The 14854-nt window shown below is 38.6% G+C and overlaps 1 protein-coding gene across 3 annotated transcripts in view; it reads left to right on the top strand.

The window, feature by feature from the left end:
• Positions 1-14515, top strand: part of ARHGAP18 (Rho GTPase activating protein 18) — an 80581-nt gene extending 66066 nt beyond the window's left edge. For all 3 annotated transcript variants that reach the window (XM_061623818.1, XM_061623820.1, XM_061623819.1), the window contains 5 exons: positions 595-801; positions 2625-2789; positions 7713-7837; positions 10172-10233; positions 11298-14515. In XM_061623818.1, the coding sequence (XP_061479802.1) occupies positions 595-801; positions 2625-2789; positions 7713-7837; positions 10172-10233; positions 11298-11389 (651 nt within the window). In that variant the 3' untranslated portion in view covers positions 11390-14515. The remainder of the gene's footprint in view (positions 1-594; positions 802-2624; positions 2790-7712; positions 7838-10171; positions 10234-11297) is intronic.
• Positions 14516-14854: the final 339 nt, after the last annotated feature.

The following is a 14854-nucleotide window of genomic DNA, read 5'->3' as shown; positions in this document are numbered from 1 at the left end:
ATCAGGCATCCCAGATATGTGATGGCTGTTGAGTCTTGCAAGAATCCAAAGTCTAACTAATTAAAATCTAGGGCCATCTTGAGAATATGACAGATGCCTGAACTAGTCAACCATATATTTTGTAGAACAGGAGTGGGGAACCTTTGGCCTTCCAGATGTCACTGAACTAAAACTCCCATAATCCATGGCCATTGGCCGTGCTTGATGTTCAGCAACATCTGGAGGGCTAAAGGTTCCTCACCCCTGTTCTACGACAAGAATAGCCAACATGGTTCCCTCCAGATGTTGTTGGAATACAACTCCCACCATCCCTGACCCTTGACCATGCTGTCTGGGGTTCATGGGAGTTATTGGGGGCTGCCATGCTGGCTATCCCACTTTAGGATACCTATTTGTCATTCTCCTCAAAGTAAAAGAAAGTTGGTTTTGAGTTTTGGAGAAAGCACTTGTGTAATTCAACCACTGAAGGTACAAGCTGAGCTTATTTTGTGCAAGTAGTTCAATAATCTTTTTTCAAGAACGCTCTGTGAAGACCATGCTTCCTCTCTTGTATGTTCTTGCACATGACTACTTTGCAAATGTTCTCATTTTCAGGCACTGCTTGAATTTCTTCAAAGGGTAATTGATCATCGAGATAAAAATAAAATGACCCTAAAGAATGTTGCTGTGGTTATGGCTCCGAACCTCTTCATGTTTCATGGTTTGAGCTTGAAGATCACAGAGCAAAGCGAGTTTGTTATGGCAGCTGGGACTGCAAGTGTCATGCGCTTTATGATTAAATACCAAAATCTTTTATGGACTGTAAGTTTGTTTAAAAGTACTTATTGTCATTCAAGAATTGCCTTAAACAAAGAGTCACAATTTTGCTTGTTTAACACACACATTCACGATGCAAGTGATTCAATTCCTTTTGAGAAGCTGGGTGTAATAACTACACATATATTGAGGGTTTGGAGATAAATGTTTCTCTCTCAGCTGTTTTATGTAAAAACAAGTTCATTGTAGGTCAAAACTGAAGTAGGTAAACTTACAACATTAATGCTAAATCTAAAAAACATACCTGCAAGATGGATGATGTATGTAATTCTCTATAGGAACATTTACAGAATAAATCATCTGCATTATGTATTTTAGAGAATAGTCTTTTATTCACCATAGGAGTAGATAGCTCATATTTCATTAATTTTATTTTGTATTTCAGAGCAAGCATTAACTTATTTATTATATTTAAATATTTATACATCCTCCTTCATCAAATTTGGTGTCAGGACTGTTTAAAAGTTAAAAATATCAAAATAAAATAAACCAAATAAATATACAAAACAGATTTAAAAGGAACTCCACTGAAGAAAGAGAAATAGTCTCTTCTAGAGATTTAATCCTTCCAACACTCTATTGGAAAGCCTTATAGCAAGTGAATCATTGGGCTTTGGACCACTTAAAACAATTTTTTTCATTGTGTTTCTTTAAGATAGGATCTTTTTAAAACTAAGGCCTCATTTTGCTATTGCTTTATTTGTTTATTTGACTGAGGGCTCAATCCCTAGATACGTAGAGCTGAGGCTTTTGGATGTGGCGTAGCTGTGGTGGAGGAGGAAGGGTGTCAGCACTGTTGGGTTCGGTCAGCAGAAATCCTCCTCGGGTGCAGCCACTGCACTTCCAGAGAACTCCACTGCCACCTGGGAATAGTCAGGGTGAAGCAGGCTCAGCCAAGACAGGTGCAAGTGGAGCTGCCAGAAGACATGAAAAAGGTTGCATCCAAGGGGTAGAACTGAGGAGGGGAAAACTTAGGCTGCATCTTGAGCCTCTCCGGCTTGGTCCTGCGGCCCTCCATTCCGGCAAACGATATGCCAGGAAAAGGGGTGGAGGAAGGAAACATGCATTTCATTTCCTTCTGTTGTGTCCTGCCTGTGCAGCCAGCATCCTTCCCTCCCAGCGGGTCTTGAAGGGCAGTTGGATGTGCCGGCTCCACTTCTGCCGGCTCTGCTCCTGCTGGCCTGCTCTGTGTTGGATTGCTCTGGGAATCTATGGTTATATTATTGTACTGTTATGTTATCAATCATGTTTCAAATGGTTGTGGGCTGCCTTGAGTATATATTGCACAGAAAGCCAGAGTATAAATTCTACAATGAATAAATTAAAAAATTAGTGCCATATTTTGTAGCTCCAGGTTGTTTCCATATAAATGCTATTTTGAAAGCTTAGTTTTGCCTTTCTAAGGCGTTATTCACACCAGCAAACAATAGTATGGAAGGCAGAACAGCATTCATGAGAAGCTGCTTACTGAGCAGTCTGAGTAAATTTTATCACACCACTTTAGCCTCCTTTTGCAATGGTGTCTGAAAACTGAATTCTTAAGCGGCTAGCCATACTGGTATGGTTTTACTATGCAGAGCAGGTTCTATGCAGTTATGTTCCATACTTCGTCTCTTTGCATCTATCAGTTGAGCCTAAAATATTGACTCATTTTTTTACAATATAATTTCTTACAATATACATTGCTGTTTGTCATAAATATTGGCGTTTGATATTCCTTTTTGATAGATCTTGTCGTTAGAAGGATTCAAACAGATACTTATGGGAGTTGACGATAATGTTGCTAATAACATATTTTGTTTGCTTAGATTCCTACATTTCTTGTGAACCAAGTAAGAAAACAAAATGCTGAAAGCCAGAAAAAGGAGAAGAAGGACAAAGCTGTGAAGAAACTGTTGAAGAAAATGGCTTATGACCGAGAAAAACATGAGAAGCAAGATAAAAGCATCAATGATGTAAAAACTGTCAATGATGTAAGCAAGTAGCTTTAAATAAATAATAGTAGAAATCCTACCATAGCAAGTGGTAGCTATAAAAATGGTGAACCTATCATAATTACAACTTGTCTTTCCCTGACAAATAAATGTAGTAATCTGAAAACATTATTAAAATGATGCCTCACCTGTTAGTAAATATGGGTATGCAACATGCATTTAAAATGGCTAGATGTTTCAGTTCTGAAGGCCGTATTTGCAGCACTTGAAGCATTACAACTTTAGCTTCTCAAAATTCATATCACTTCCAAACTCCTTAAATACTCCAGCCCAAGTACTCAAATCCTAAGTGTTTTTTTGGGATGACTTTATATGCCTGTATACTATGTACTTAAGTTGTAGAGTAGTAAACAGTAGAACACATAAGCCAAAGGGCTTGCTTATTGTGGATAATTTTATAAGCTGTTATGATTTAGTCATACCTAGTTTGCCCACTTTGTTTTCAGAATTAAAAGTAAAGGTTCATGACCTGAACAAGGATGTAAACTGCCTGCTTGTCTCATCAGAAGGAAGTGGAAGATCACCTCTGAAATGATGAAAGCTTTTATTTCTTGCATTTCTTCTGCCAATGTGACATCCAGATCAGTTCACTACATATTAAATGCCAATAAAGTCAGAACGATGAAGTAATTTTTAAACAGAGTCCCTAAAAATAATCATGGAAGCATCTATAATAGCAGTAAGCAGAAGAAAGCAAATCCATTTCATTTTAGGTATGCAGTGTTCTTTAAAAATTTAGTATGCATCAGTTCTCATGCTAGAGTTTTGGAGTAAGTACTTGTTGTTCTCAATTGGTTAAACATAACTTATACTCTAGTTAATTATATCCAGCCTATGCTAAGATCTAATAACAGAATACATATGAAATGTTTACACTCTGTAGTTTTCTGAATACAGATTTCTTTTGGATTCGTGCAACACGTCATCAGCTAAAGTCATATTCACAGTTTAGTGAATTAGAGACATCTTGTGGAAGGATGTAAAATTGCACTGGCCAAAAGAATGCATTATTTTTTAATATATTGGCATCTTGGGGGCCAAACTAGATGTGATGATGGTAGCTATTTTTGTTGTTAATTTCTGGAGTGTTGTGTGTCCAACTTTAATATAAAAAAGGGGCCTGAGGATGAGAGGAACCCTTTCCCAGTTTACCTCCACCTTTCTAGTGTCTGTCCTGGCTAGAGGTACAGGAAGGAGCTTGGGTACCAGGACTTATGAAAATAAAGTGGGAGAGGGTTCCACTCCCCTTACCATGTGCCCTACTGCTGTTAAAATTAGGCCCTGCAGCTCACTGTTTCATATGCAAATAGGGCACAGATCTGCAGTATCCTGAATACTTGAATTCTCTGAATGTTTGGATATTCTCTTAACTGCAGCAATTTAAAAGCTAAAATTTAAAACTAAATTCGCTTGAAAATTAAAAAATCTGCTTTGTCCATGAATTTGGACCATGTCATATGCTGTATATGTACAACAGGGAGAAAACTGACCAGCTGAAAAGTAGCATAGGGCTCTTACGACTTTCATAGCTGTGTAGAAACGAGAGTACGAAAAGCTTGCACCTGCCCCAGCTCCCTTTTCTAGTTGGCTCTTAATGATACGTGAGCCCTGCCCTCCTTTGTATCTGGTCACCACAATATAAATCAAGGTAACTCAGGCTGAACATGATGATGTAGCAGTAAAGTGAGAGCAGCTCATTACGCAGCATTCCTTCAATGTGTTCTCTAAACGTCTAATGGATATAGCTGGCATCAGTAATTTCAGTCATCTCGAAAAGTATAGTGAACAAATAATTTATCCAGATGATCTTGTTGTTGTTATGTGCCTTCAAGTCAATTACAACTTATGGCGACCCTATGAATCAGCGACCTCCAATAGCATCTATTGTAAACTACCTTGTTCACATCTTGTAAGTTCAGGTCTGTGGCTTCCTTTATGGAATCAATCCATATCTTGTTTGGTCTTCCTCTTTTTCTACTCCCTTCTGTTTTTCCCAGCATTATTTTGTTTTCTAGTGAATCATGTCTTCTCATTATATGTCCAAAGTATGATAACTTCAGTTTCATCATTTTAGTTTCTAATGATAGTTCTGGTTTAATTTGTTCTAACACCCAATTATTTGTCTATTTTGCAGTCCATGGTATCTGCAAAGCTCTCCTCCAACACCACATTTCTAATGAGTTGATTTTTTTCTTATCCACTTTTTTTACTGTCCAACTTTCACATCCATACATAGAGATCGGGAATACCATGGTCTGAATGATCCTGACTTTAGTGTTCAGTGATACATCTTAGCATTTGAGGACCTTTTCTAGTTCTCTCATAGCTGCCCTCCCAAGTCCTAGCCTTCTTTTGACTTCTTGACTATTGTCTCCCATTTGGTTAATGACTGTGCCAAGGTATTGATAATCCTTGACAAGTTCAATGTCCTCATTGTCAACTTTAAAGTTACATAAATCTTTTTGATGTTCAGCTGTAGTCTTTGTGTTTTCTTCTTGAACTTTCAACAGCATTCATTTCAAATCATTACTGGTTTCTGCTAGTTAGTAGTACGGTATCGTCTGCATATCTTAAATTATTGATATTTCTCCCTCCAATTTTCACACCTCCTTCATCTTGGTCCAATCCCGCTTTCTGTATAATATGCTCTGCATATAGATTAAACAAATAGGGTGATAAAGTACACTCCTGTCTCACACCCTTTCTGATTGGGAACCCATTGGTTTCTCCATATTCTATCCTTACAGTAGCCTCTTGTCCAGAGTATAGGTTGCGCATCAGGATAATCAGATGCTGTGGCATCCCCATTTCTTTTAAAGCATTCCATAGTTTTTCATGATCTGCACAATCAAAGGCTTTGCTGTAATCTATAAAGCACAGGGTGATTTTCTTCTGAAATTCCTTGCTTCATTCCATTATCCAACATATGTTTGCGATATGATCTCTGGAACCTCTTCCTTTTCTAAATCCAGTTTGGACGTCTGGCATTTCTTGTTCCATATTTGATAAGAGCCTTTGTTGTAGAATCATGAGCATTACTTTACTTGCATGAGATATTAAGACAACAGTTTGATAATTTGGAAGTAGGATGTATATTTAAGGCTTCCAGTCTATGGGCCATTGTTTAGTTTTCCATATTTGTTGACAAATTTTTGTCTCAGTAGCTTGTAGCAACTCTATTGGTATGCCATCTGTTCCTGGTGATTTGTTTCTTCCAAGTATTTTAAGAGCAGCTTTCACCTCACATTCTAAAATTTCTGGTTCTTCAACATACGTTCCTCCTTGAACGATTGTGTCATCTTTGCATCTCTTTTATACGATCTAGAGATGACCAGAGTTAGCTTGACCATTATGGGCATTGAGTGGTAAACTGAAATAGGGGTGGGAAATTGGATCTGGCCAGTAGGAAGTTGGGGGTGCCCACCTGTCAATCGGCTGACACCAATCACAGTCATGGCATCAGGTGACCTGTTTTCCTTTGCCCACGCACTTTGAAATCAAAGGCACAGTGCTTTGCAAGCATTGTCCTTCAGGGCTTGCAAAGTATGGTGCCTCCTCTGCTGCCCAGTGGGCAACTCCCTAGTGCAGCTGATCCCAGTGGAGCTTGCTGTCGCAAGTTAGCTAATCGGTATCGACAGTAAGCCCCCTCAGCTATAGTGGGGACATCCTGATGAGGGGAACTCCTTGAGGTTGGCTGTCAGCTTCCTAGTGTAGCCAGGTAGGCACAGCACTTTGCAATTGCCAGTCAGCACCAACATATAATGTCAGGTGTGGGCAGGTGGCCATGGTTTGAGGAAAATAGCCTTGAAAAGACAAATTGGAAATGGTGCTGGGCCTAATTAGGCCTGTGAGCCAGGGGTTCCCCATCCCTGCACTAAAGAAAGGCAACAAAATATTATTATCCCTTATTATCACAGTACCTGACTCTTTTGGCACATATCTGGAAGGAGCTTGGTAGGCACTGGTTCTCTTGATCTGCACCTCAATGCAAATTGGATGCAAGGATTTTAGATAGCATTCCACATACACCTTCCCAACTCACCTCTCCTTTGTTCTCTGTGTCTCTGTTACTTTGTAATAACAAAGTGTTTTTGTTTTTGCTTTGCAAACTGAGAAGCTGGAGGGGGAATAACTCCTTAACCCTCCCCCCCCACATTTATGTGTATCTTCTGCTCTTCTGGTTCTCTAATGCTTTCTTTCATATTATTAAATCTAGTATATGAGGAGCCAGACTGTAGTAGCAAAAATCTTTCAAAGGTTATCTAAGAATTACAACTAATACAACAGGTTTTAATAAAATTTTATACAGCATGTGTTTAATTTTAAAGAAGGAAAAAACCCTGTCCTTTTAAAAGCAATTTCATTTTATAATTTGATACGAAGTAGCTCATTCAAAATTTGATATTAAATTCATTCTTCACATTTTGCAATTAAGAATTGTATTTAAAAAGTTTTTCTCTAGGTCTGTAGTATATCTGAAACAGGAAATCGCATTTGGTTAGAAAGTTAAATATTAATTTGACTCGTACATGTTCTTATGATAGCTTAAGGCACAATTAAAAAAATGTTTCCAATGCACAAGATCTGGTTTATGGGCAAATGAAATATTTCAAAATCATGCGTCATAATGTGCTATCTGAATGTGGTGTTAAACATTTTAAAATAGTATTTCTGTGAATATATGTAGCAATCATATTCCATCACAATAAAAAAAATGTCTGTAAGCATTTTGGTAAACTGTGTAACAGATAATCCCCTCACCTCGCTCTGCACAGAACAATATACCTAACTAGGGCATTCAGTATGTGAGCTGTTGAACTGCTTTATTCTGTACTATGTTGTGAGAAGCTCTTCAAAGCCAACTGTAAGCTGCTATGTTCCAATTCCATTATTGGTTTGCAGGCTGATGTTCCTCAGGGAGTAATACGGGTGCAAGCACCTCATCTTTCCAAAGTTTCCATGGCAATCCAGCTGACAGAAGAACTAAAGGCTAGTGATGTGGTTGCCAGGTTCCTCAGCCAAAAAAGGTACAAGCCCCCCTTTCTTTTTCTCAAACACTTCATGTTTTTGAAATGGTGACTTGATTCTACAGCAAGGAAGAAGCAAACTCTGATGTAATTAAGCTCAAGGGTCCAATGAATATTTAGGGCACTATCCTGTGGTCCCTGCAAGGGTGTCTTAGGGACCATAGGCTATTGCAAATCATCTTTGTGGATGGAGAAGGAGGAGTGCCCTCAAAGACTAAGATCTGCTTTTGGAAGCCCCCTCACAGCCAGCGCTGGTGTTCCCCTGATGACAGGGCAGAAAAGTGAACCTTCTTGGGAGTGAATTGGGGCAAAGGATCCAAAGTCCACCCATATCTCTGATGTGTCCCCGGAACGGGACCAATGGGAAGGAAAATCTTTTTCATTTTTAAGGCCTAAAAAAGGAGGGGAAAAACACCACCACCCAGCTGCCCAGCCAATGTGAGCCCAGCAGGACTTTGGATTTGCAGGCTACTCCCTTCCCCCTAACCTGATAGGATTGCTCTGTTAATGGTTAACTGTCTGTGTATTGAGTTCCTTTTTAAAAAAAGGTCAGCAAACTGAACTTGTTTTTAACTATCACCATTCTCAGTCATTTTTATAAAAGTTGTATCTGACCATATATTGAAGCACACACAAATATGTATAGGCTAAGAAATATCTATGGTGCTTAGAAGGTTTTAGAGATGACAGCTGAGTTTGGACAGTTAGATTTGTGTTTGCTATAGGATACATAGGGGTTTGGATCCAAAACAAATAGACTTGTGTGAAATAACAACATTTCTGCTCACACAGGCATGTGTGTGGTGTATGTGTGTGTGGCGTGTGATTGATTCATCCATGCCCTGTAAAAGGTACAGGAGGGGGTGCAGACCAGGAGAATGAAGTCCCTCCCCCCTCCCAATTTGTGCTGTGGGACCTTTGGATCTAAATCTTGTATCATGAGAATGTTTCTTCATGGTGCAAATTCTGGTCAGTATCTTGAATATACAGCCTTACATCTGGACTTCCACATCTTAAAATTACTTCATGTCCTGAACTGGCACATATCAAATGCTAGTCAATGCTAGTTCTATTCAGAGTTGACCCACTGAAACTAATAGTCAAGACCAATTTAGCTCCATTAATTTCAGTGGGTCTACTCTGAGTAGGACTTAATTAAATACAACCCCTAGTCATCTCATCACAGCTGACTTGCAAGCCAACTTCCATTTCTTTAGAACTGGATAGGATGCAGGTGTCTTACTTATTATTTATTTTTATTTATTATTTAATTTGTATCCCCCCTTCCTCCCAGCAGGAGCCCAGGGCAGCAAACAAAGCGCTAAAAACACTTTAAAACATCATAAAAACAGATCTTAAAATTCATTAAAACAGAACAGCATTAAAAACATTTTTTAAAAAAACAACTTTTAAAAAGGGTTAAAAACATTATTAAAAAACATTAAGCAATTCTAACACAGACGCAGACTGGGATAGGTCTCAACCTAAAAGGCTTGTTGAAAGAGGAAAGTCTTCAAAAGGCACCAAAAAGATAGCAGAGATGGCACAAACACATGCCACTGACCACACCACCACTTTAGGGGAACCAATACTCTGCTTTCATTTGCTGTGGTTAATGACAATTCCTTTGCCCTCATTAGTGCCAGAGTTGCATATAACATAGTATAGTGGTTGTCATGGGATCTTGCTTGACAGTGTCTGTGACATCCCTAATGACAAGAAATGCAATTTCTCTAGCTATGCCTTTTTAAAAAAAGATCGAACATACACTGCATGTTGTGTTTTTTTTACAAAATGGGAGTGAACGGCATAGCAAATATCCTGCTTCTGAAGCAAGGCTGCCAACCTGTCCAATTACATTTGTAGACAGATAGAGAAAGCAAAAGAATGCAGATGAAATCATTCCTTTTGTTAAAATACATAAATATTTTCTGTGCAAGTCCTAAAAGCAATTGTTATATATACAACACGGTCAAAAGGAGTGAGTGTGTGTGGTGACAGTTACTTTATTGTTTGCATCGGTGTTTATGGAATCCAATCAAATGGTGCAAATCAAGCTACTCTATATAAGGAAGGGCAAACATGATGCATTTGTCTATCTGAGTTCCTTCAAGTAATTTCACTTCTGTGCAATTCACTGTAGTGTATGGTTCCTCTTGCTATTATCATTCAAGTATGCTATGTTTATTTCAGTGAGTTAACAAATGGAGAAAGATAATTTTGGGACACTGGTAATCTCCTGACCTGTAGAGGATTTTTCTAAGTACATCTAGTAGCTTTTGGTTGCAAGTTATTTAGGACTGTGCCTATTCATTTTGTTACATTTCTTTGAAGTGGGACTATCCAATCTCTGAAGAAAGAAGAAATATTTTTATATGAAGTTGGAGGAAATATTGGTAAGGCTATTTATGTTGTAGACTTAGCACTGAATTTGATTAAAGCACATGTTACAGTCTGAATTGCCTCAAATAGGCATGTGGATAATTGCTAGCATGAAAATGCTCCCATGTGTATTACTTTGGAAATGAAATATGTTAAGGATTGGGCTAGAAGCTTTTCCCCAGTGTGCAAGTCTGAAAGTACAGTGTATGAATTTAACAGCATAATATCCCTTCCCATCCCTGCCCACCTCATAACTGAGTGTGGGATGCATTTGTGGGTAGGTGGAGGAAGAGGAGGAGTGAGTTGCAGTGCCTGGCCTTGTGCAATGGCAGCCAATGAGGACTGAATGATGTATTAGCCAGGAGGCCCATCCATTGCAAGCAGTAAGTTTGTAGGCAGCTCAGAACCTGCTCACCCTTTGGCTACAGTACAGTGTTACCTTGCTGTTTCAGAGCTGAGTAGGATTCTCAACAAGGAAGACATATTGCACAGGGCCTATTAATTATTGTTTTGTCAGGACAGTGCAGGTAACGAAAGATCAGTAAAGATTGGTATGTGGCCAGAGGTGAAGCATAGGATGAAGAAAGTCCCTATGACCACACTTTCAAGAGTATTGGGCCCAGGAAGGGAGGAACAACAGGAGCATTCTTGGGGCATGCCGACCTCAGCTATCCAGAAGTAACTGCCTTGGGTGGGGGTAATGTCAGCATGGCCTCCTTCAACTTACCACAACATATGTGGCAATTGTGATCGAGCAGTGACTTTAACTGCTTCCATCTCTGAGCCAGGGTGGAGCTTGCCCAGAATTAAGCATCCCTTGAGATAATTGTGTGATTATGTTATTCTGTTATGGCTTGTTTCAGATTCAATTAGAGTTAACAAAGTTGTGGTCCTGTTTTAATCCATGGTTGGTGTCTCACATCTTTTATTTCATCTGTTTCTGTAACCCAAGGCATGTTTATTTAGAAGCAAGTTCCACTGCATTCAATAGGACTTATTCCTAGTTGTGTACAAGGATTGTGTTCTTAATCATTTTCAAAATCTGCAATTTTACATAATAAATGTGTTTTCCTAACAGGTGAACGCTGTCTGGATGACGATACCTACATGAAGGATTTGCATGAATTAAACCCAAATGCTGAGTGGGTTATAAAATCTAAAAATGACTAAATTTTTGGATTTGCAGTGAAAGAGATACTGTGGACTGATTTCCTGTAATACTATAATGCTCAGATACACCAAAATAAAAGGGTGGTGTATTCATTTGATACTTCACATGTATTGCACTGTTCAGAGGTATTGTCAGTGCTACAGTTGGCTTACAGGAAGTCTCCTTCCCTTTCTCCCAAGTCAATGCAAACTACTGTAGCAAAACTGGTAGGGTGAGTAGCTATGTGATCGTAACTGATTTTATTGTGCAGGGATGGTATGTACAATACTTTAATTGTGGGAACCATTGTGCCTTTGATATGGTCCCCTCTAACTATATTTACTTGCAGACTACTTATTACGGCTTTATTTTTTCAATGAAGGGTGAATTTTCTTAATGAAAACATATGTAAAAAATATAGGAAAAACTATTCCTTCATTGGTCCATCCAAATCCTCAAATTATAAATGGTGCTTGTATTCCATATGTAAAGAGGACAGAAGTGGCACAATATATGTCATACCAGGCAACTGCAGGCGTTTGCTTATGCATACTGGTCAAGACAACGTACCCTTACTCTCCCCCAGAAATACATTTATGTGGGAAACCTAATGTGACATAATACTGATAAAGCTATCTTGACCTGGATTTAATTCATATAATAATGATGGCTGAAAAATGTATTGCTGTGAAGGCAGTATACCAAAGAAAACTTCTGTATTACTATTCTGGGTTGTACCCTCTTTTCAGTTCCTGATGAGCTACACATACAAAAATTCTAGGGTAAAGAATATTTATAGAAATGAAGAGTTTCATCACATGCTATTTTCTTTATTTCCTTCATGATTCCATGGAGGAAATGGTGTGAAATTTTGAACATTGACTCTTCTGTGTAATGGATATGATGGTCACACTGGGAAAAAATACATATATGAAGTGTCCCCAAGTGTGGTCTTAATGTTATGACCACTCATATAAATGGACTTGTCATTAATGTGTCAGATTCTGCCTCTCCGGCTCAATGTCTTAGACCTGTCCAAAGACAATATTTTCAATTTGACATCCTCTAAAACCAATGAAGTCCAAAGAGAATATTCATGACCTTTTGATTTCAACATATTCTCATACTGATGCTTACAATGTATTTGTTGAGTGTACTGTATCATTATTAAGCATTCTGAGCAGATTAGGGATGCTGGAGAATCCAACAGAAACTGGAACAGAAATTGCCGATGTTTGCTTATTCCTTTCATGCCTGGAACAGAAATCAATCCAGTGAATATGAGTATTCACTATTGTTTCTTTCAATCTACAAACAATACGTAATTGATTACATTGTCCCCCACCATGCATTATGTTTCCTTTGCACTGAAATGAATAGGGTAGAATAATAACAAAATAATAATAATGAAAATATCATTATGTATTTGCATAATTAGGTAAGTGGGTAATTTACATAATTAATTACCTAAATTACATAATTTTGCCACAGTGGACAGCGAGACAAATAACATTGTTCTGCAGATTGGAAACAGTGCTGCATGCAACAGATGCAGCATGGAACGGAAAACAATGCCTTCTTACATCCCCAGTGCTGATTAACGTGGCTGGCTGTTGTACAACAAAAATTGGACTTTGTTCAAGCATTCTCTCAACAGCAAAGTTGTCACCAAAAATTATTCACTTGTGGTTGAAGATAAGGATGGCTAAGGGAATTCTTAAACATGTTTTTTCTCCACAATAGTCTATCAGGAAAGGGGTGTGGCTAATTGTATACAGATGAGTATTTACCTTTTATAGGTGGAACTCACAGCAAATGACTGTAAGCCCACATATGTATGTGGCCCTACATATTTTGTACTTTATAAAACAAAATCAACAGAATTTAATTTAGAAATACAGCAAAAAAAAATAAATTTCTTCAGGCAGCCTGTAACATATAGCAAACTGTCAATAGAGGATAAAATGTGTTACTGTTAGGATGCAAGTCTTAAGATACCTTCCCATTTTCATCAAGGGACCATTCTTGACATGCATTTCTGTCAATAGCCAATTAGCCAAGAGCACTTCCACCATTGAAAAACCATGTTCTCCTATGTCATTGAGGTTATTGCCGCTTCTCTTGCTTCACAGTGAACAGACAGAGGCATCAGCTATCATAGGTGTTGCATGGCCATCGATTAGAGGCACAGAGGGATGCACTTCAATTATATTTGCACAAGCAATATTCCCAGTGAATTGTGACCTGGTCTTCTGCCATAAAATGACTGCATGGATTGCCTCCAAGTAGCAGGAAGAGTTATGTGAACACACTGTAAATAAGAAAATAATTTTAAAAACCTCAGCCTCAGAGACCTGGTTTTCTGTCTGGAACTTACTGTTTCAGGGCAATAAAGTAGGGGGAAGAAAGCTTGTATGACCAGTAACTAGCTAGCATAGGGGAGAGGAACCTCCAGATGTTGCTGGACTTCAGCTCCCATCATCCCTGACCATTGGCCACGCTGGCTGGGGCTGATGGGAGTCAGAGTCCAATGACATCTGGAGGGTTGCAGATTCTGCATCCTTAAGCTTAGAAGCTCCTGAGACTCTTCCTGTCTCCCCTGTGACATCCCACTGGGCTACCAGTATGGCTTTTCGCTCTCTCCTTGATTGGGATGCAGCCGTAGCCAATGATTCACGCCAGCCATTTCTGGCAAAGAGGAATGTTGAAAGGTAAAATATTTCATGGATCTAGAACCTAGTGTTAAAGATAATACAAGATGCATAACACTGCATTCGTAATACTTTACAGTCTGCAGCTGCTCCAAACCAGATTGAATTGCAAGGGAAATTTTAGGTATTTGAATCAGGAACAATCACTGCTGCTGAGAACAGCTGTAGTGGTAATTAAACTACAAATGGCCTGTAGATTTGATTTTTTTTTTTTAAGAATTTTGGTTTCAGGGTTAGTGCCATTATCTTTTTATTACTATTGGAAAAGCTCTTTTATATAAATGAGTTTTCATAATGCGGTTCTAATTTGACTTATTAGATGTGTACCTGAAGGATACACAACAGATACACTAACTAGTTGATGAATCAGCTAATAGGGGAGCGTTTCTGCACCTGTGTAGATTTGTACATAAAACAAAATGTTTAGATGAAAAATGATTGTCTGTGTTTTTCTTTTCCTTTTGTGTGTGTGGTGTTTTATAGAGCACATCACAGCGTCTTTGAAACTAGATACCTCAGGTGAAAAAACGCAGTCCAAACACTCATGAATCTAATGACACACATATGAAGTCATATCTTCGCATGCTATTTAATTTAACCCAACGTGACTATCACCTAGTTCTATACTCATGATTAATGATAAAAATTTAAACCTGATGTTCCAATGTGGCACCCATGGGGTCCACTGCATCCTAAGATTTGGGATCTGCCAGAGCCCCTTGCCCCTCTCAATTTTTTTTTTAATTCTTGGGGAATGTTTTTGGCTTTTTTGTT

Source organism: Rhineura floridana, chromosome 4, assembly GCF_030035675.1.
Source record: "Rhineura floridana isolate rRhiFlo1 chromosome 4, rRhiFlo1.hap2, whole genome shotgun sequence".
Taxonomy (NCBI): Eukaryota; Metazoa; Chordata; class Lepidosauria; order Squamata; family Rhineuridae; genus Rhineura; species Rhineura floridana.
The sequence above is the reverse complement of the archived record's forward strand: the minus strand, read 5'-3'. Positions and strand labels throughout refer to the sequence as shown.